The following is a 23,557-nucleotide window of genomic DNA, read 5'->3' as shown; positions in this document are numbered from 1 at the left end:
AGAGCCAGTGATGCAAATGCATTATATTGTTGAGAATAATGAATGTAATAAACAGCTGTTCTCAGTGTTTTGGTCAACATCTGCTTAAATGCAGAAATTGGAATGTCATTATTTTATAAACTATATTTCCTGGCAACTTCTTTGATTAAACACTGCCTCAAACTCTCTTCACTTCAAGCTCTTTTCCATGAGTGTCACCTTTTCCCTTGTCTCAGACTTTTCAGAGAGCACATGCCAGGGTCACAGCTGGAGCAGAGATAAGCAAAGTGCTATGCCTTGTGGTAGTTTTAAAAATCTCACATCACAAGAGCGAAGAGTAGACTGGAACAGACCAAAGCTAAAGATGAAAAATTCTGGTTTTAAGACAAATTAAATTTTTAACTGAGAAATAGTTTATCTACAAATAGGCAAAAATCACCATGAATTCTGACCTTTCTGAAAGCTGAACATACCCTGTCTGCTGAATGCAAGCCATTTGTGTTTCCATTGAGCTCTATGGAAAAAAAAAAAAGTTTTCTGGGCTGCAGAGGATTCTTTTTGCTGCAGTACGTATTGACTAGACCAATAGGCGATGGCGATATATATATTTAATAGGTCCATGGTTAGATCCACTGACCCACAGGTTGGTGGTTTAATCACAGCTACCACAGGTGCACACAATCCATGTGTCTCTGGGCAAGACACTTCACCACCAGTGTTTGTGGATACTAGTGTAAGAATAGTGTAAAAATACCAATGTAACACCATGGTTGTACCCAATGTTGAGTAGTTTAACTCTAGGACAGGTATACTATTGTAGTTCAAGCAGCTCTTTGCCTGCTGTCTGCATCTACTTATAAATAATTTTATGGTCCATGAATCAGAAAGTAAGATGTTAGCAAGCTGGGGATTTTTAGCTCTGGCCTCTGAAAATTGGGAGAAGCTATTAGAAACTTATCATGGAAAATAATTTGGATGCTAGGAATGTATTAAGAAAGTGAGGAATGCTGCTGCAAACAATTTGAAATAAAGTAGTTCTGTTTTTCACATTTTAAGCTCAAGTTTCTCACCCGGTCTGATGTGTTGTCCCAGTCCCGTGACATAAGTGATTCCAAAGATCCTCTGTAGTTGTTAAGTCCCAACCTGGTGCTTTCCCAGCGGGGTCTGGGTCCATTCTCACCCCCTGCTGTCCCACTACTGAAGTTTATGTCCTGCTCTTTGGAGCCTGTGCCATTGGTCTTCAGATCATTATTAAGAAACAGTTGGTATTTGGGATTTTGGCTGGTTGAAGGGGGCTGAGGTGTTACTGGGTCATCCTGAGTATTGTTGTGCTGCTCAGATTCCTACAAGAGACAGAATATAAAATGGTAAAAACAAAATAAATTAAATAATATTGCAGGCACTACACCAATGACAGCAATATACTTCCAAAATTTCCAAAAACAATTATTTATTGAACCATATTTACACCATTTACACTACACACTATTTACAGTTTTACAGTGTTGTGTTTTTGTAAAGTTGATGAGTTAACAACATAGAGTTCAGAGCTAAAGTCTGTTTATTGCAAGGATAGATGAATTTATAGGAAATAGGAAACTGTAAAGCTAAATAGAGAGGTTAAGAAAGCAGAACTGAGAATTCTTATCAGCTCAGTATTACCACACTTTAAAGGGCCCACCTCATGCAAAAATAACTCTTTTCACATTGTATCTTGTGCACATATAGAAGCACTATTTGGGTTTTGGAACATCCATTACACAATAGTTCTGAAATCTTACTGATTTCTTGGATTCAGTCACAGACCAGGAACTATGAAAGTCCCGTCCTGAGAAAGCACAGGCTCCGCCCTCCAAACGTGACGTAGACTCCGAGTGAGCCGCCCTTCCTCCGCTCATCTCAGGGAGGGAGGCGGAGACAGGTGCACCCTGTGTACAGCGCTGCAGTCACGCCCCGTTTAGCGGTCTGATAGTGGTACGAATAAACTTTTATTCATCATGGAGATGCAGCGCGTTCAACTTTATGTTTTGGACCCGGAATCGGACGAGGATTTTGAAGTGCACGAAGCACAAGCACCGCGTCGGCTACAGCGGAACATTACTGATTGGTAAAGTATTAATAAACACTAGTAGATCAACTTATTATATCGTGTTCACTGCAGTGTAGAACAATGAGCTTATGCTGTCGCTTTTGTTTAGGTGTTCATCTTTATGACAGTTTAAGACATTATTAATTGATAATATATTTGTTCTGTTATGTATAAAAAGTTGTTTAAAAATGTTTAAATATATAATTCACCTGTCTTTATAATTCTTAAGTTTTGCTTGTGCATGGTGTCATCTAGTGGACACCTTTGAAATTGCACGCAGAGCAAGTACCGAATCGAACTTTATTGAACTGGTAGTGACGGTTGTGAACAGCAGACGATACAACACGCACATGCTTTCTGAGTCGGCAGTTTTTTTAATTTTTGAGGTTGCATCGCCGGTATGCATTTCTACCTATGTTCAACAACTTTAGTCGTAATTACTTGTTTGTTTTTATTACTAGCATTGTAATATGATAATTACACACAAACCACGCAGCTCTCAAAACAGCGTCGGATAACCTTCAGTGTGTGGAGTTACAACCTTGTACTTACAGGTGTTACTTTGTGTCTTTGTACTTGTTATAGAGACATATTGTAATGTTACATTTGTCTGCTCTACAGTTTCACCTTTTCAAGTGTTATTAAACCTGCTTAAAGACAACCACATCTGCAGAGTCGCTGATGTGACAGAAAACTTATCAAAGAAGTAGACTATGTTGTTAGCATCAATGTAATATCGTCAGTGTTGGGAAGGTGACTTTTAAAATGTATTCCCCTACAGATTACAGATTACAGATTACATACACCAAAATGTAGTTTGTAATGTAATCCATTAAATTACTTAAAGTGAGTAATGTAATCTGAATACTTTGGATTACTTGATATTGTCATGTTTTTTAAAACTACATGAATGTAACAACCACATCCTGAAAATTCATGTTTGTTCTCTTCAAATTGGCCCTGGTTTAGACCTGGTTTACTCTTGGTTTAGTCTGGTTTAGACCTGGTTTAGTCTGGTTTAGTCTGGGTTTAGACCTGGTTTTAGTCCTGGTTTAGACCTGGTTTAATCCTGGTTTAGGGTTTTGGTTTAGACCTGGTTTAGGTTTAGACCTGGTTTTAGTCCTGGTTTAAACCTGGTTTAGACCTGGTTTTAGTCCTGGTTTAAACCTGGTTTAAACCTGGTTTAGACCTGGTTTAGGTTTAGACCTGGTTTAGGTCCTGGTTTAAAACCTGGTTTAGACCTGTTTTAGTCCTGGTTTAAACCTGGTTTAGACCTGGTTTTAGTCTGGTTTAGTCCTGGTTTAGTCCTGGTTTAGACCTGGTTTAAACCTGGTTTAGACCTGGTTTTAGACCTGTTTAAACCTGGTTTAGACCTGGTTTAGACCTGGTTTAGGTTTACCTGGTCCTGGTTTAGACCTGGTTTAAACTTGGTTAGACCTGGTTTTAGGTTTAGACCTGGTGGTTTAAACCTGGTTTAGACCTGGTTTTAGTCCTGGTTTAAACCTGGTTTAAACCTGGTTTAGACCTGGTTTAAACTTGGTTTAGACCAGGTTTTAGTCCTGGTTTAGTCCTGGTTTAGTTGGTTTAGACCTGGTTTAAACCTGGTTTAGACCTGGTTTAAACCTGGTTTAGACCTGGTTTTTAATCCTGGTTTAGTCCAAAATGTGAAAACAGGAAAATACCGCCGTGTAATCCATTTATTTCAACAAAGTAACTATAATCCAATTAACACTCACTGAAACAGTAACTGAGTAAAGAAATGAGTGAAATAAGTAACTGAATACAGTTACTCATAATTTGTACTCTGATTATGTAATGCTGGTACATGTAATCTGTTACTCCCCAACACTGAATATCGTGGGACTATGTAACATTTGTCAAACTAAAACAGCTAGAACAAGGGAGATGACCTGCAGATGAAATTATATTGGGATAATCTTCAAAAAAAAACGCTGCAGTTTGCTTTTAGTTCTCTTCAGTGGTTTACTAGCGGTAAATTTACAGGTCTAGGATCTCCATCACTGGACCCTGGTATCGTGGGAACAGCATCCTTTTCCACAGTGTCGCTTCTGCTTCATTGTAAGTCCAGTTTTAAAAATAGTTCTTGAAGCGTCTTTGGTGAAGTGTCACCCGAAACAAAAATTTCTTGAGAGGCTTTTTGTCTCTTTTTCCCAGAAATAAACTCCAGTCACTTAGCAGGCCTGCTTCTTCTGTTGGTATGACAAATATCTCTATTTGCAACTGAAGCCAATGCACTTTCTCCACGAGGACATGTTTACAAAAAGGTGTTTGAAGCGAAAAATAAAGATAAAATAAAATAACGCAAAACAGCAGATCTTGTATGGTGCAGACGCAGGATGGTGTGTGAGTGGGTGGTGGAGGTGGTGGAGGTGTTGGAGGTGTTGGAGGTGTTGGAGGTGGTGGAGGTGTTGGTTGGAGGTGTTGGAGGTGGTGGAGGTGGAGGTGGAGGTGGAGGTGGTGGAGGTGTGGAGGTGGTGGAGGTGGTGGAGGTGGTGGAGGTGTTGGAGGTGTTGGAGGTGTGGGGTGGTGGAGGTGGTGGAGGTGGTGGAGGTGGAGGTGGTGGAGGTGGTGGAGGTGTTGGAGGTGGGAGGGTGTTGGAGGTGTTGGAGGTGTTGGAGGTGTTGGAGGTGTTGGAGGTGGGAGGTGGTGGAGGTGTTGGAGGTGTGGAGTGGTGGAGGTGGTGGATGGGTGGTGGAGGTGGTGGAGGTGTGTGGAGGTGTTGGAGGTGGTGGAGGTGTTGGAGGTGTTGGAGTGGAGGTGGTGGAGGTGTGGAGGTGTGGAGGTTGGAGGTGGTGGTGGAGGTGGTGGAGGTGGTGGGAGGTGGTGGAGGTGTTGGAGGTGTTGGAGGTGGTGGAGGTGTTGGAGGTGGTGGAGGTGGTGGTGGAGTGTGGAGGTGGTGGAGGTGGTGGAGTGTTGGAGGTTGTTGGAGGTGGTGGAGGTGGTGGAGGTGTGGTGGAGTGGTGGAGGTGGTGGGAGGTGGTGGAGGTGGTGGAGGTGGTGGAGGTGTTGGAGGTGGTGGAGGTGGAGGTGTTGGAAGGGTGGAGGTGTTGGAGGTGTTGGAGGTGTTGGAGGTGGTGGAGGTGGTGGAGGTGGAGGTGGTGGTGGAGGTGGTGGAGGTGGCTGGTGGAGGTGTTGGGAGGTGTGGGTGGAGGTGTTGGAGGTGGGAGGTGGTGGGAGGTTGAGGTGGTGGAGGTGGGGAGGTGGAGAGGTGGTGGATGGAGGTGGGAGGTGTTGGAGGTGTTGGAGGTGTGGAGGTTGGAGGTGTGGAGGTGGTGAGGGTGGAGGTGTTGGACTGTGAGGTGTACACTGTCGGGGAGTGCAGAAATACACTGCAGTTTGTTAATAAACCTCTGAACCAATCTAAAAACCACTTCAGAGACATGTACACACATCACTCTTAGAAGGTAGAAAGCTCTGAAAAGTTTTTTACATGAGATTTGGGCCTTTAAATAGTTATTAAAAAGAAGTCATTTTAGTTTACTATTGAACACAGCAGTTGGATGGATTTAAAAGTAGTTTGAGTTTGGTATTATTTGACTTGGTATATATAAATAATATAATATATATATATATATATATATATATATATATATATATATATATATATATATATATATATATATATATATTATATATATATATATATATATATATATATTTTTTTTTTTTTTTTTTTAATTTTAGATAATTACATACCATGTTCTGCTTTGTTAAGGGCCCCTAAAGGAGAACCTGTTGAAAATAAGAAAAACAAAATTACTAAAAAACTAAAACGAAACAAAACACAGCCACCTGCCACTAAGTTGTGTGTGTAGAATTCTGTGTATTCTTTGTTATTCAGCTTCAAGTGGCACTGTATCTTTTAGGGTCAATACATTTTAGCATTTCTTAAAAAAACCACATAGACTTTAATTCCCTTTTAAACACAGATTTTGTCACATTGACAGTGAGAATAATATTTATTTCTAAGTAAAATAATGTTTGCATTAGTAAAATATACTTCTTTAGATATTTATATATAAACTACATCTCTGTTTCAATGACTGATTCATTAGAGCTCCCTCTGCTGTCAGCAATAAGAATGACAAATTGGAAAGTAAACTAATCTCCAGTGAATGCCATTCAAAAAAGTCAATTTTGCATAATGTGTGTTCTTCAGATATACCTTATATATTTTTCTTTGCTTTACAGTCAACTAATTTGTTGACCTGATATTTAAGTGAATACTAGGTCTATCCACATGAAATACAAACTGGCACAAAGTTAATTTTGCTCTTACATAAACAAAACTGAAATCAGTTTTCAGGCTCTTTCTTTGAATACTTTTATGATTCTGAGTCATGAAAATTTGTATTGATTTTACATATACGTACATTACATTACATATACAGTTCTCTGGACATATACTAAAGCAGACGTAAAACTTAGGCCCGGGGGCCAGATTTGGCCTGAGATATAATTATATTTGGCCCACGAGCTCATACCAAATATGTATTAGATCTGGCCCGCCACCTACAGATAAGCTATAGAGATATTATTTATTTAAAATTGGGTTATTATTTGATATTCTGCTTGTTCTAGTTTCAATATTGAAGCAAAACTATTATTAAACATTTATTTTAATAAGAAAAGGTTTAACATTACATATCTCGAAAGAAGAGAAAACATGCAGATGTTGTTTAAATTTTTCAATAAATATTTAGTTTCACCCATGACTTAGTCCCAGTTTTTAATCTTGTCCTTCTGTGAGTTTGAGTTTGACACCCCTGTACTAAAGCATAAAAACAACAAAACAACAATAACAAAAAAACATCCATGAGATGATTTACAGCTTTGAGATTTGATTCTGCACTGCTGCTGTACTCCCACATAAAGATAAGTAATTCACATTGCCAGGTTTCTTGAATAAATTCATGTTAGAGGCGTAAAAGCTTTGTACATTGTTAATGTTGGTTTCCTTCTGACACCCAATCACTGACAGCTCTCATTGTTCCCTGACAGAACAGGTTTGTCCAGTATTAATGAGTTCAAAACAGCTATCTTTATGGGGATGTAGCAATCCAATATCAAATTTGTACAGATTTGTGAAGATTTGTTCTGTTCCATATAAAGTGATAACCTATTTTTAAAGCAATATCTCAGTAATATTGAACATATTTATCTATATACATGCAACATTTTTTTTCAGTGTGGTGAAGCAAAAGCTCAGTAATGGGCCTTTTCATCTACTATTAAATCTTCGGCGTGTCGGTGCCTGTGCACTGGAAGTGTGTTATTGGGCAAGTTGCTTCAGTTGGCACATTGGTGTTTGTAGGCAACAGGGATATATTCCGCTGTCCATGTGTATGTATTCCACTTTTATTGATGCCACTCAATTGATGCCAGTATCTGGATGACTGATTCCTTCTTATTAGTTGCATGAGTCTAGGTCTGTAGAGTTTGCTGGAGTTACTTCATGGACACAAGGAATCCCTTTGTGCTTGGACTACTTGCACAATTCTATTGATGTTACCGTAATCAATAAAGTGAATTTACACACAGTGCAGACACATAAGCAGTCGCTGTTGCAAAGTCTGACCTTCACTGGAATATGCACTGGTATGTATGAGAGAGAGACAGACAGGGAGAGAAATACTATCAAGGGAACTTCAAGTTAGCTGCAATTTTGTCCCATTTGCTGCCACATATGTAAAAAACCTGTAGCATCTCAAATGTCCATTGCGAGCTCCTTAGTTAGCCTCTTGCACAGTCTCTGTGGATACTCAAAAAACAATCCAACAGTCTCTTACTTGTGTCCTTTGAACTGCACATGCTGCACTTCTTAGTTGGTTAAAATGTTAAAAACTGAGCTCAAAAAGAAATGAGTTTCAAAAACTGCTCAGTGCATGAGCCAGATAGCCACAAAAGCAGCCAACCACTCTGTTAACAACTTCCCTCTTTCTAACTTTTTTTCCTTGATATCTTTCATCTAAGTTGAGTTGTACTCCACAGACATGGTGAGGCTAGTTATGGTCAGTGTGTTTTCTTTCAGATCGTTCTGTACATCGATCAGCAGCACTCAGGGACCCTTTATCTGGTCTGATTGGGTCTTGATTGCTGCCTAAACACTAACAACATAAAGTGGCTCCGATCATGAAGGAGCATCATCTTATTTCGGTTCAATCTCTTTTTGAGGTTGCAGAGGCTTTGTGTGTGAGGTTAGAGCATATTTGGGTCCTTCATTTTCACATTTCCATAAGCCCACAGTACTCATTAGCACAAGTAAAGCAAGGCAAGTTTATTTGTGTAGCACAATTTGTACACAAAGTGCTTTATATAAGAAATAATTAAAAAAGACATTCAATTACAATACATACCAAATTTATTGTAATAATAATAATAATTATTATATATATAGTGCTTTTCCAGATGCTCTCTGAGGTCCTCAAAGTGCAGATGGTTCATATTGCACTAACATGTCAAATATGTATTTGGTGCTAGTCCATGGAGGAACTTGTACACAACCAGAGCACAGGTGCTCAGTTCTCTGCAGTTCTCTCCTGGTCCTACCTGGTCCTGGTCCGGACCCGAGCAAGACCAGTGAGCAGGCCATTACAGTTGTTTAACCTACTGAAGACAAACCCATGGATAAAGTCTGTCCAAGTTTGGTTTACAACATACCTTTGATTTTTGTTATGGTTTTTTTTTTGAGATGTTACTGATTTGATGTGGCTGCTATAGTTCTAGCCTAATTTGAAGGGAGAGAGACTGAAGGTGACTGCTGACACTGTCTCTTTGTTTCTTTGGGACAAAGATGATTACTTCAGTCTTGTCTGAGTTTAGCTGGAGAAAGTTGTTTTGCATCCACACACAGTCATCTGTTGGAGGCAGAGGAAGAGTGAATCCATTGGTCTATAGTCTCCTGCAACCAGTCACACATAGATCTGAATGTCGTCTGCATAGGTGAGGTGGGCTCTAAAACCTAACAAACATCAAAGGAGGTCATTTGGAGAAAGGAGTAAGCAGTTGGTAAACTACTTTTTCAAGGAATTTGCCAAGAAATGGCAGATTTTTTCATATGCTTTAGAAATCAGTTCAGTAAACTAGTTTTAGTTTTACTTTTCCTGGACCAGGCGAAGTTTTCACATTTGTCAGCATTTGTCATGGTGCAGCAGCAGATAGCGACAGTAAACACGACTTTACTGTCTGTGTAATTTATCATCAGCCTTCTGTGCATTAAAAACATTTATCTAGACCATTGCATATGATTTCACAAATAATAATAACACAGTTTTAACTTTGATCTAAACTAGAATGGAACTAGTGCAATGCTCTGATCTTTTGAACACTTCAGACTTTCAGAACAAGTTGTTTTACTGTAGACAGGAAACTGCTGCTGATTGTGGGATAACTTTGTCAGTATTCACTTATCTTTGTGTCTATGGTCTGCATTTTTTGTAATATTTTTTTTTTTTACAATGGAAAAATCTTGTATTGTGTGGTGGCCTTTGTTCAAATTGTGTTTTTAAGAAATAATTTTGTATGTGCCTCAATAGAGACATATAGATTATATGGCCTAAAGCTCTCTCTGTGCCACTAATGCTGCTTGTAAAATATCGCCTCAAATGTTTAAAGATAAAATTACAGCAAATTTTCATCTCCACAAAACAGGTGATGCCAAGGTTGGAAGTCGGACAACGGGTCTTGACCCAAGGGGGCGTATCTTGCTCTCGCTTTTAATGTGAGATCATTTGCTGGCAGACTGTGTCAGCGCTAATGCTGAGAACATGGGGTATGGAGCTCTAAATAAGAGGTGTGCCATGTCATAAAATCATGTGAAGTTGAGCAAATTAATTTGCAACTTTTTTACACTGTGATATAATAAAACTATCACTAAGTAAGTACCTTTTAAGTTATAAACATTTTTCACTGTTACTTGAACTTTAATTTGCCTTAAATCACTTGGCCTGATTTCCAGAATACACATTTTTTCAATACGTAACAAAGATGGGAGTATGGTCACAGCGAATCTCCCTGAATACAGATAGGTGTGATTGACAGGTGCATTAGCCAAAAAAACAGGTTATGGTCAAGGCAAACATGCACTCATTTATGTTGGCATTGTGGGTATAATAGATGTTCTTATGGATAGCATGTATGGGCAAAACATAAAAGGGGTGGTATAAAATGTACAAGTCTTCAACGTGTGACCAAATTGAATAATTGTGATTGCGTAATATTTTGGACTATGCAATTATGGGAAGTGTGCAGTGAGAGGAGTGTGCAATATTTTGTTTGGCCTTTTTGTGACCCCAGCCCTTTGGGACAATGGATAGACACAATCATGTCTATCCATTTACTGTACATGCACTGTCCCACTCAAATGAATAAATCAGGTACTCACATGATCCATTCCCATCAAAACAAATATGGCTGCTTATGAAAACTATTTTTTATTGCTTTCTCTGTTTATTCATTTAGGCCCAAGTCTCAGAGTGACCTCTGCATCTACAGCACGGGTGTCAAACATACGGCCCGGGGGCCAGATCCGGCTCTCCATCACCTTTAATCTGGCCCTTTGATTTTCTACTAAAATATTTTAATTATATTTTCTATTAAAATCTTGTTAATTTTCTGTGGTGTTTATCATAGCAGTGTCTCCAGCGTCTCTGTACATGGCCCCTCCCACCAGAGCAGCACAAATGAAGACTTGTCTCTTTCCAAACGCTCTTAAAGGACGATCGTTTTAACTGTTGACCGTGACACCCTCATCAGAAAAATGTCACAAATGAGAAAAGTGGAGCCGAGTGCAGGATTTTCCAAGAAAAATTTACTTATTCTTATTTGCAAACAAGTTCATGTTAAAACTTTGTGTTGATTTTTTTGTATTGTATTTTTCTTAAAGTTTCAGGTTTTTCATGATATTATAATATTTTGTAAAAGAAAGAGTTCATCAATTAAAAAGATTTCTGTAATAGATTTGTGTTTCTCTGCACAAATATTTGAACCTATTGTCATTTTTGGAGTATATATGACATGAGTTTTCTAATCCGGCCCCTTTGGGATCAAAGTCGGTTGGATACAGCCCCCAGACCAAAATGAGTTCAACACCCCTGATCTACAGTTAAGTAAAACTGAGTAAAACTGTCAAGTTAATATTGTAGTTCATATCCTCTATATATTCACAGTCTCCTGCAGGCCTCCATGCTTTGTGTTTACTTTGGTTAAGGCATTTCAGATATGTCATTTTAAACAAATTAAATGCATGTTTGATGTGTACTGATAACTTAATTTGGCACAATAGTGAGTCACAGTCTTTTTCTTTAAAGTTAACTATTATTTTGGTGTACACTTTTGTTGGTTGGTATTACATCAGATTTAAAAATGCCAATCATTCTTTGTGGTTTTCAGCTCTTTGTCTTTTGGCTTGTTTGCTGTAGAATGTGTAAATATGTTTACATAACTCTATCTTGACACGACCTGTTCAGTGTAGTATTTACTTTTTAAGGTACTGTAAGGTGCCATTTTAACACAACTTTTGAAAGCCTTTACTCAATTCTATGAAGTTCTTTAAATAGATACTCCTATTTGTAATACATTTATTTTAATAATTGCTTGGTCACAGTAAGATTGCCTTTTCTCAAAATGTCATGGGAAAACGAAAGTAAAATTGGACTGAAGAACAAAATAATAGACAACCCCATCCAAAATGTAGGGATGTTGTGAAACCTTAAGTCTAGATGGACTGCACAGTGTGAATATATAAGGTCTGGGCGTGGGTAAGGTGGGGGCTCTGGGTGTGACTGAAACAGTGGCAGTGTGCCAGTTGACACACCTCACAAAGCTGCTGGTATGAGTTGGGTGGGTCTTTATGTAACAGCTGTGAAGAGTCATCTGACAATTTTGATCAAGGAGAAGTGCAGATGAAAGGTTAGACTACTCATTTAACTAAAGCATTGTAAACATAATTTTATTTAAGGTTTTACTTATGTGACATATGTAGAGGTAATTCCAGTTCTGTTACCTAGGGACCAGGTTAACAAAGGCCAGCATTTATCTGTATTGCACAACAGCTATGACTAGACAGATAAAAATAAAAAATAGCTACTTTATATTGTTTTTATTATGTTAGTTTTAATTGCTTCTTTGTTAACCATTCTATCCATTACAGTAAAGGGCCTATATCCCCCAATTTCAGATGTGTTATAATGTCCTCATCAAAAACAGACCTGGAGTTGTGTTTTGTTTCATTCATGCATGTTTAACACACAAATCCTGCATATTTAGGATGTGTTCTTCTTTCAAACTGAAAAAACTCCATACTACTTCACTAGAATCATTCAGATGATTTCAGCTCCAGAACAGATTATCTGTACTTACCTAAAAGTAAAAGACAGTTGTTAACTTAAAAAATACTGCTTGGATATTGATCAGCTTTATAGGGCGATGTTTTGGACACTCAAAAACGCTTTAGGGAGCATTATTCATTCACTCCACACTCACTGATGGTAAGCTACTATTGTAGCCACAGCTGCCCTCTGGCAGAATGACAGAAGCCATAACCATCACTCATGCACACACCATATTCATACAGGGCAACAGGGGTGAAGTGCCGTGTCAAATTGCACAAGCTCAGTTTTTACCACCTGTAATTCCCAGTGGTCTCCCATGTACTCCTCAAGTACTAATCAGGCCTGGCCTTGCTTAGCTTCTGATCTAACAAGATCAGGCTTTGACTAGCCAGTATGGCCCAGACAGACTAATAATAAAGGATTACTCAAACATGCATGGGTGAAACAAAAATGAAAATGAAATCTATCTGTCTATTTGGAGGTAAATGAACACCTTAACATTTAGATTTTGTTCATTTAATTTTTATTTATAATTTTATAACATGTCCTCTGTAATGAACACCAGAGACATTGTGGTGTTAAATTCATGTGAAGTTAACAACCTAACAATAACAACTTTTTTGATTACCAACATCTCTGAAATCTTCTACAGTTGTCTCAAAAAGTTTTTAGACTCCCTTTTAATTTCTTTCCTTTCTTTTCTTCTTTCTTTCTTTTTTATCATAGTGCAGAAGCCACAAACTAACTCCACTTAAGTTTTTTTTTATATATATACGAGACATAATAGTATAATCCTTCAGCCCCACTTAGCCAGAGGAACCTATTCCATCCACTCATGCACACAGAGCCAGCGAACTCACTTTAAAATTGGCAGCTGGATTGCTTGGTGGTGGGCCCTATGTTCCACAGTACCTTTCCTCCCCATTTATAGAATATGAGGAATATCTATATGTCTATATGTCTATATGTCTCTATGTCTCTCTCTCTCTCTCTATATATATATATATATATATATATATATATATATGTATATAAACCATGTCAACAAAGAGTAGGATATCAAAAATTTTAATAAAAAAGCAGAGAGCAGCAGAGTCACTGGAGCACTTTAAGTATGAAAATGCTAGGCTACGAAAAAGGAACTGCTGAAGTTTCCAACAGTATGAACATCCACAATCATTGCAGTGATGTTCTACACCTTTGTGAGTCCCATTGTGTTAAATTTTCCAGACTGGTCCTGATTTAGAAACATACGGACTCTCTTTAAAAAATACAGGAACAAGCCTGAACAAACCTCAATCTGGTGCTCCAGCCAAAGGGAACCATCAGATAAGACTGACCTTAGAGAGAGCAGGAGTCCAGTGGTGACTGAGCTCCTATACACTCATACAGCTCTTTATGCCCATAAGAGCTCCTAAACGTCCAGACATCTCCTAAACGTCCAGACATCTCCTAAACGTCCAGACATCTCCTAAAGGTCCATACATCTCCTAAAGGTCCATACATCTCCTAAACGTCCAGACATCTCCTAAAAGTCCAGACATCTCCTAAACGTCCATACATCTCCTAAACGTCCATACATCTCCTAAACGTCCAGACATCTCCTAAAGGTCCATACATCTCCTAAACGTCCATACATCTCCTAAACGTCCAACATCTCCTAAACGTCCAGACATCTCCTAAACGTCCATACATCTCCTAAACGCCCATACATCTCCTAAACGTCCATACATCTCCTAAACGTCCAGACATCTCCTAAAAGTCCATACATCTCCTAAATGCCCATACATCTCCTAAACGTCCAGACATCTCCTAAAAGTCCATACATCTCCTAAACCCATACATCTCCTAAAAGTCCAGACATCTCCTAAACGTCCAGACATCTCCTAAAAGTCCAGACATCTCCTAAAGGTCCATACATCTCCTAAACGTCCAGACATCTCCTAAACGTCCAGACATCTCCTAAATGTCCAGACATCTCCTAAAGGTCCATACATCTCCTAAACGTCCAGACATCTCCTAAACGTCCAGACATCTCCTAAACGCCCATACATCTCCTAAACGCCCATACATCTCCTAAAAGTCCAGACATCTCAGAAGGACTCAAATGAGTGCAGCATTACACTGTTAAGGTATTTAGGTAGTTTAATCCTGATCTTAGAAAAATTAAAGCTTTGTTATCTGAAGTCACCAGTATAAAACTGCAGTGATATTTGTCCTTCTGAACCTGTCTCCATCTGCACCATAATCTCTACATATGGTCTATGATCTGCACATGGCTCTGAGGAGCTCACCACTGTCACCACTAGACAACCTCCTGCTCAACTCTCTTAGGCCATTCTTAACCAACTTTTTTAATAGGTAGATTAAATATTTATTTGATTTTATAAAAATGAGGCTAATCAGTGCTGTGTTTTAGCAATACAAATGAAGATAATTAGACTATGCATTGTAATATCATCATAAAGTTCTGAAAACATCTCTAAATGTCTGATGTGCTCCTTATTTTTGTCATCATTCCAAGGAAGCAGAATCCTCAGTAATTCAGTGGAGAAATCCTTTTCTTTCTGTTCTGTCAGCTACAAACAGAAGTTCCATCAAATACAACACGATTGTCCTAGTGTCCATTATCATGGACATTTATAAACTGGTTATTATTTTAAGACACAAACATTAAAATTATTAAAATAAATGCTAGTCAATTTAAGGATTAAAAAATACAAATACAGGTAAAAAATTTAGTTTAAAATAGTATAGATAAAGAATATTTTTTATTTTATTTTCCTCGTACCATAAAATGTACCATTGTGAATATTGGTCATTTTGGATTGAAAGAAAAAGGTGGTTCCAAATGTCCCCATAAATCACATATTGAAAGCCCTAGGCATCCATCCATCCATTTTCTTCTGCTTATCCGGGGTCGGGTCGCAGGGGCAGCAGTCTGAGAAGGGCCTCCCAGACTTCCCTCTCCACACACACTTCCTCCAGCTCTTCCGGGGGGACCCCGAGGCTTTCCCAGGCCAGCCCAGAGACATAGTCCCTCCAGCATGTCCTGGGTCTTCCCCAGGGCCTCGTCCCGGTGGGACATGCCCAGAACACCTCCCGAGGGAGGCGTCCAGGAGGCATCCGACGTGGAGGAGCAGCGGCTCTACCCCGAGCTCCTCCCGTGTGACTGAGCTCCTCACCCTATCTCTAAGGGAGCACCCAGCCACCCTGCGAAGGAAACTAATTTTGAGCGCTTGTATCCGCGATCTCGTCCTTTCGGTCACTACCCAGAGCTCATGACCATAGGTGAGAGTAGGAACAAAGTCTGACTGGTAAATCGAGAGCTTTGCCTTTCGGCTCAGCTCCCTCTTCACCACAATGGTCCGATACAGCGACCGCATCACTGCCGACGCTGCACCGATCCGCCTGTCAATCTCACGCTCCGTCCTCCCCTCATGAACAAGACCCCGAGATACTTGAACTCCTCCACTTGAGGAAGGGACTCTCCACCCACCCGGAGACGACAAGACACCTAGGCATGCTATACAAAATACAACAGGAAGTCTATTTCAAAACACTTAAAAGATAGACTGGTTAATACAATGTCCACTATAAAGGAAACAAATGAATGTCAAGGATCCCCTTGCATTTCCATGAATACTTTTGCATCCACTAAAAATAGGCCATAGACAAATTTAGGGCCAAGTCTGTACAGAGGACAAACTTGCAACCCCCCTTTCATGCTTGTATAGTAGAGCTGCAACTAATCATTATTTTAGTAGCCCACTAGTAAGCGATATATATATAGGACACTCTACATAGGTGACAGCCTGCAGAAATAAGTTTTACCACTGAAAACTATAGCACACAACTGCACACAAAACTGCCCAGAAACATACATCCATAATCATTCGTATAAAACCAAAAATAAGAAAGCGAAAAAACAACAGTTTTCTTCATTATTTGTCTCCAAAATCAAAATGAAAAAACAGATAACGATTAGTTTTTTCAGTTTTCGATTTTGTGTTTAAATGAAGAATAGAAAAAATGGATAACGGCCGTTTCCCGTTTACGTGACTTCCATGACTGTGATGCCAAACTTTTGCACCACGTACGGACTGAACCAGGACTGATCCAGGTCCGGGACCACAGCGGGACCACACCGGGACCAGAGCGGGACCAGAGCAGACTCCGAGCTTTGACTTCAAGCCTCCGCAGGGTCCGAGCCCCAGCTTTGAGTTCCGGTCCTGCCGTGGACTCCGATGGACCGTGACTGATGGACCAGACCGGAGACCGTGACCTCCGGTCTGGTCCCGGTCTGGTCCCGGTCTCAGGGTGCTTTTACACAGACAGTAGTTGGTGCACACCAAACAATCCAAACGGACAGCAGGTCCAAACGAACTATTCCAACGAGCGGAAGCAGCTCCGGTTCTGTCCGGGCTCAGATGAGCTGGAGAAGGGAGTGATGTTAGGAACCTCGGCCTGAGAAGTGCTTTACCCAGGGAAGAACCAAATGGAGGACAAATGGTCAAAACAATAACCAACCAAACTGGATTCACGCTTTTGTCCGGATGCTTTGCACCACCTCAGAACCAGCTGTGGTTCTTGAGCGTGGAGGACTGGAGCAGCCCGTCCGAACCTATAGTCCAAAGTGCATTCTCACTTTCCCCGCACGGAACCAGCGCAAAGACGAACCAGTCGGACCGCTGGTCTTGGTCACAGTCCCGCTCTGGTTCCGGTCTGGTCCCGGACCTGGATCAGTCCTGGTTCAGTCCGTAATGCAGTGCAAACGACATCGCAGTCACGTAAACGGGAAACGGCGTCCAAGTCCGGGACCAGACCGGGACCAGACTGGGACCAGACCGGAGGCTCAGAGCCCACGGCAGGGCTGGAGCTCGAAGCTGAGGCTCGGACCCCGTGGAGGCTTGGAGTCAAAGCTCAGAGTCTGCTCTGGTGCCCGCTCTGGTCTCAGTCTGGTCCCGCTCTGGTCCCGGTGTGGTCCCGCTCTGGTCCCGGACCTGGATCAGTCCTGATTCAGTCCGTACGCAGTGCAAAAGTCCGGCATCGCAGTCACGGAAACGTTTTTTTTCCATTCTTCATTTAAACACAAAATCAAAAACTGAAAAAACGAATCATTATCGTTTTTTTTTCATTTTGGTTTTGGAGACAAATAATGAAGAAAACTGTTGTTTTTTCATTGTTTTCTTACTTTTGGTTTTATATTGAAAAAACGAATGATACACAGATTATGCATGCCACAGATAGGCTGCCAAATATCAACCTCCTTAAAAAACATGGTAAGTAAGAAGTAAGTAAGTAAGTCAGTAAATAAATAAATAAACAAACAAGTAAACAAAAAAACAATAAATAGAGAGAGAGAGAGAGAGAGAGAGAGAGAGAGAGAGATCAACATCAACTATAATCACTGACAAAACTGAGAAAATACAAAAAATTAATAATATATATATATATATATATATATATATATATATATATATATATATATATATAAGAAACAAATCCTGTTTGCACTCATGTGACTGTAGAATGTGTAGAATGAGAGCTCGAGGACTGGTCAGAATTCTATGGTAGAAATATCTTTTTGAATTCTTCAGGTAGCAGTTTTGTTGACCAGGTTTATTATTAACAGCTTTATCTAATTACTGGGCCTAGCCACATGAAACACCAACTACACACTAAGCACTACAATTCACAGTATCATGTTTTAACATCAGACTAACAAAATGTCATGATATCTCAGAATTACATGATACTATGACAAAATTACATTATAGTATAATGAAATTTCATGATAGTTTACTGTTAAATTGTGGTATAAAATTATCATACATGATAAGAAATAATCTTGAAAAATAGGATATGTAAAATCTGTGTGCAAGTCAAGACATTGTAAAGTTCACTGAGCCAAGAGCTATGCTGTGGTGGACCACAGGTACAGCGCTGACAGATTTCAGCTCCATTTATGCATGAACAGTAGGCACTAAACTATAGGGATGCAACGATATTCGATATAATATTGAATTGTTTCAATAATAGTGTCACGATTCGATACAAGTGTTCACTTCATATGCACTTGTACCTCCATGCGTGCTGTGTTGTCATTTATTTTGGTCTGAAAGGAAAATAGTTATGTTGATAGACCCACGAATGACAAAGGTATTAACTTTTAAGTATAGAAATGCTTTTGGTTTCACACTGGCTTTAATCAAATGCTTTCATATATGCACATGCGACAGATTTGCAAGATATGCTATTTTTTTCTCAGAATTTATCTCATACATTTTCCACAGAAAACAGTCTGTTGTTTCTATGTAATATAACACAGTTTTAGTTTTCAGAAAACTAAAAAGAGTGTAAAAAGAGTAGGGCAGTGTGGGACGAACTACTGTCTGTCCAGTAGACTGGATATATTATAAAATATAAAATAGCCTGAGAAAGCTCTGTTCTTATTTCCACTGAATAAAAATGGTGTAAATCATTGACCCAAACGAACAAAAACACTTCACATATAAACTAAAGCTGTACAGTTGTTATGCTGTTTTTTTTTTTCGTGTCTTAAAATGTATTCAAAATCAAATCAATATAGTGACCCGTGTATCGAGATATGTATTGAATCATGATAAAACTGTATCATTGTATCCCTACTAGCCTGCTCCTGCTACTACTACTACTACTACTACTACTACTACTGCTCCTGCTACTACTGCTCCTGACTACTGCTACTACTGCTACTACTACTACTACTACTACTGCTCTGCTACTACTACTGCTCCTGCTACTACTACTACTACTACTACTACTACTACTACTACTACTACAGCTGGGAAAACTCATGCTAGCATCAGTAGCATGGCACAAAATATAATTTAAAAAGTAGCACAATTTTTGCCATACTTTTTTGTTTCACATATCACATTATGTCATGATGATCTATAGAATTTGTGCCAAGAGCAAATGAGGAATTTTTAGCAGAAGATCTCACAGCAGTGTTGTGGGCCACTCCCTAAAGCACAGTGCCAGTCACTGCAGAGGTATGCACTTTGAAGCACACCACACCTTCAGGATGAAGTTGACCCTGATCACGCAGGACCTTCCCACCCATTAGCAATAGTCAACACAAAATGTAACAGTTTGATATTGTTCTTTTCAATGACAATTTGAGTTTTAGGTAAAATGACAACATAAAAAGTGTCCATTTTTGACAAAAACCCCTGTTTGTGGCATCAGTGCAAGTTAAAATATAAAAAATAGAGCACTACAACACCACTATAAGTGGATTTATCACTCTACACCATCAGCACACTCTTGAATGATCACAAAAAGTAGTATTTAGCATCATGAAATTTCCATTAGGGTAACCTATGACAGCTTAAAATTCTATGATGTGTGATGACACACTCCCAAGTTGTATTGAGCTGAAGGTACAGGTCAGAATTCAATCATAGAAATTTAAAGGTGCTCTTTGTAACTTTTTGTTTGGAGGCCTGTCACCTTCTTGTTTTTATGGATATGCTATTGCTCTGCTTAGAATGTTCCACAATATGACATTAAAGATATCAACCATACATATACTCAATTACAGGTGGATTTATAGCTCAAAAATATCTAGAAAAACCGGCATTCTGAATATGAGCAGTTGTCTCTCCACAGATCTGACCTGTAATTTGATCTGGTTTGGTCTCCATGGTGATAAAAAGGTTTACTGTGAAACGTTCCAGATGATAACATCTCTATGGAGAAAAGCATTGATGGACCCTCCATCAGGAAAGTTACACAATGCACCTTTAACTGTCTGATTGGTCCTACTCACATGAATCCAAATCTGGCAAAAAGTTCATTGTTGGTAAAGGTAAAAGGAAGAATGTCATGATGAGTATTTGAAGCTGACTGGCTGAAGTGTCTGTGGAACAAGCACTGATATCTTTACAAATACACAAAGCCCTTGTATAGCATTATTATTAGTGACAGATCAGAACCACTAATGGACGAGGCAATTGCTACAGCGGTTTATGAACTCACTAATATTGCAGGAATATTACTTGCTTTCAAGGTTAAGGCTATTCCTCTATGCAACAAATTGACACAGCAGGTTTGTGGACCCACTCTCTTAGAAATAACAACCAACAGTTATGGATCATAAGTTAAAAGAGTGGATGTTCCATAGACCCCTGTCCTCTATAAAAAATATGATGCCATCAAATTCCAGAATATGAAAGCAACCCATTGCAAAAGTCAGCATGATTCTTCATTCAGCTCTGCCCGCTCCACAAAAAAGTGCACAGTTACAGAGGTTGTGACTGAGTCCACACAGACAAGATGACTTGTGTTATCTTCATTGGAGCTGCTCCTCCCTGAAATGCTAAAGACCACTACACTGCAATGCATTACATACAAACATACATACATATCTCTCTTACTTACAAAATTCAAGAGCTGCACCCTATACTCTCTACATATTTCTCATTTTAGAAAATTTTACACCACAGTATATACAAAGTGTAGCTAACAAAACTAAAGCTAAAACCATTATACACTTACTGAGCTGCTGCTGCTCCACTCCCTCTGGGACAACACTGATCCGTCAAACAGGTTTGTCTCACAGTAATGATGCATGTCTAGTTCAGGCCCGGCCCCACTCCTCTCTCTCCTCCTCTGTCTTTTATTTTAGATACACAACAAACAGTACAGATTTGGGTTACTGTGTTGCTTCATAACAACATTTACCATAACCCAACAACATAACAACTTTTACCATAACCCAACCCTGCCATATTTCTCAATTTATTTATGCACTGATAAAAAAAATCCAAGATGGTAGATGTCTGGTCTGTAAAGGCGGATAATAAAATCACAATAAAATGGTTTTGGTCTTATTGCCATGATGCATCTGGGGCCTCATTTATAAAGCTTGTTTACGCAAAAATCCTTGCGTACGCACTCTCTACGCCAACCGCGGGATTTATGAAACTTGATTAAAGCGTAGCGCTTTGCTTAACTCTAGCTCCAACTCGGACCTCCTGTAAGCTCTATGCAAAGTCTGGAGACACGGGGAAAAAGCGACACTCGTGGAGAGGAGCAGAAGTGAACAGAGTTTGAGGAAGTGTTTGATCAGAAAATCCACGTATATTGAAGAATGACCTTCAGATTTGTGCATGTAAGTGTTTGGTTCGCCAAAACACGGAGAAGGGCTGTTTATTCCACTCATTATTCTCCACAATATTATACATTTGAAACTCGTGCACGAGCACGGCCACGTTCCCGGTGCAGCGCAGTCTCCCACAGTCCACACCGTGACCATAGACTTCTATAGAACACAGACTGTGACCAACACAGAGAACGAAATAATGACCCGACCTGAGACAAAAACTCTTCCCTTGGACACAGTAGGAGCCAGACTTTGATTTAATGAATGCAACTTTAACACATTTTTTTGCATAAGCGATCTTTATAAATGATGCCCCTGGTTATGAGAAACTAGGATATTGTAGCTGGGATATTGTAACGGGGATACTTTGGCATGTACGCTGTATCTTGAATACAGGAACATAAAACTGAGTGCGCATGAGTCCAAAACACAAAACAAACATGGCTGCAGCAAGTTTGAAAAGAAGCTCGTGCTCCATCCGAAAATGGGCAAAAATACCCCCTTCCTTGTCCTTTTTTCTCCTTATCACTGACCTCTGAGAGCTAGATCAAGAGGTCAACCAAGGAGGAGGAAGGAGCAGTGAGGAGAAGGAGCTATCACTGCTATGGATCTATGATCGCTGATTTAGATGGATCCAGATTCTCCTAACCAGCGGCAGGAACTACAGTCAAAACTACAACTCCCAGAAAACAAACTACAATAAGTGCACCACCCTCCACTACTGCACGGGGACAAGGCACAGTATCTTTGCTATTGCTAGTACTGCACTTTTCTGGACTGAGATGTCCATTGTTTTTCCCAGTATCTGCTGTAGTCTCTTCCAGTTTGGGGGTTACAGCCTCAAGTGCTCTGATCACCACAGGCACCACTGATGCCTTCACTTTCCAGGCTCTCTCCAGCTCCTCCTTGAGCCCCTGGTATTTTTCTAGTTTCTCGTGTTCCTTTTTCCTGATATTACCATCGCTTGGTATTGCGATGTCCACCACCACGGCTCTGCTCTGTTTCTTTTCCACCACCACTATGTCTGGTTGGTTCACCATCACCATTCTGTCAGTCTGTATCTGGAAGTCCCACAGGATCTTGGCTCGGTTGTTCTCCACAACCTTTGGAGGTGTTTCTCACCTTGGTCCTGGGGTCTCCAGCCTGTACTCTGCACAGATGTTTCTGTACACTATGCCAACCACTTGGTTATGACACTCCATGTTTACTTTCCCTGCAGTGTCTTACACCCCCTCAGGAGCCTCTTTGCACAGTCTACACACCGTGGGTCTTGTCTGGTGTGGTAGATCAGGGCCTGGTCCTGAGCCGCCAGGATCCATGCCTCTGTGTGTCCTTCAGACCAGCCCTCAAGCCACTGGTAGGATTTCTTGATATCAGCCACTTCATTTATGCTCCGGTGGTTTGCCCCATGTAGGGGTTTGTCCTGCCATGATGGTCCCTCCAGCACCTCTTCCTCTGGACCCCACTGTCTGAGACATTCTCTGAGCACCTCATCTGCCGGGGCCTTGTCCTTGATGTACTCAAGGAGCTTGGATGTTTCATCCTGGACAGTGGTTCCCACACTCACTAGTCCTCGGCCCCTTCCTTCCGGCCTGCGTACAGTCTCAGGGTGTTGGATTTGGGATGGAACCCTCCATGCATGGTCAGGAGCTTTCGTGTCTTTACTTCTGTGGTCTGTATCTCCTCCTTTGGTAATGTGCTCAAGTTTTTTGCTTCCAGTTAAAAAAGTTGCGCAGCAGAATTTTGGACCAACTGTAAGTGGTAGAGTGCATGTTGCCTGATGCCAGAAAAGTGCATTATAGTAGTCTTCTATGGAGAAGATTTGAAAATTCAGTTTTTTTGTTCCGTAAATGATTGGGTAATATTGTAAACAGTGTGATAGTGTGATACTGGTCCCACAGGTTTGACTCCCTCCCACTACATATGAATAGTTTTGCAAAGTATATAAAAGATTTACCAGATTTATATAAAAAAAAAATGTTTCAG

The 23,557-nt window shown here is 40.0% G+C and overlaps 1 protein-coding gene across 1 annotated transcript in view; it reads right to left on the bottom strand.

Annotated features, from left to right (window-relative positions):
- LOC110172425 (cingulin-like protein 1) overlaps window positions 1-23,557 on the bottom strand; it is a 47,198-nt gene that overhangs the window by 17,747 nt on the left and 5,894 nt on the right. The window contains exon 5 of the mRNA XM_055153213.1: window positions 1,050-1,322. Within this exon, the coding sequence (XP_055009188.1) occupies window positions 1,050-1,322 (273 nt within the window). The remainder of the gene's footprint in view (window positions 1-1,049; window positions 1,323-23,557) is intronic.

Source organism: Boleophthalmus pectinirostris, unplaced genomic scaffold, assembly GCF_026225935.1.
Source record: "Boleophthalmus pectinirostris isolate CB_2022bp ecotype Guang Dong unplaced genomic scaffold, ASM2622593v1 HiC_scaffold_18, whole genome shotgun sequence".
Classification (NCBI taxonomy): Eukaryota; Metazoa; Chordata; class Actinopteri; order Gobiiformes; family Gobiidae; genus Boleophthalmus; species Boleophthalmus pectinirostris.
This window is presented reverse-complemented; position numbering and strand designations above follow the sequence as displayed.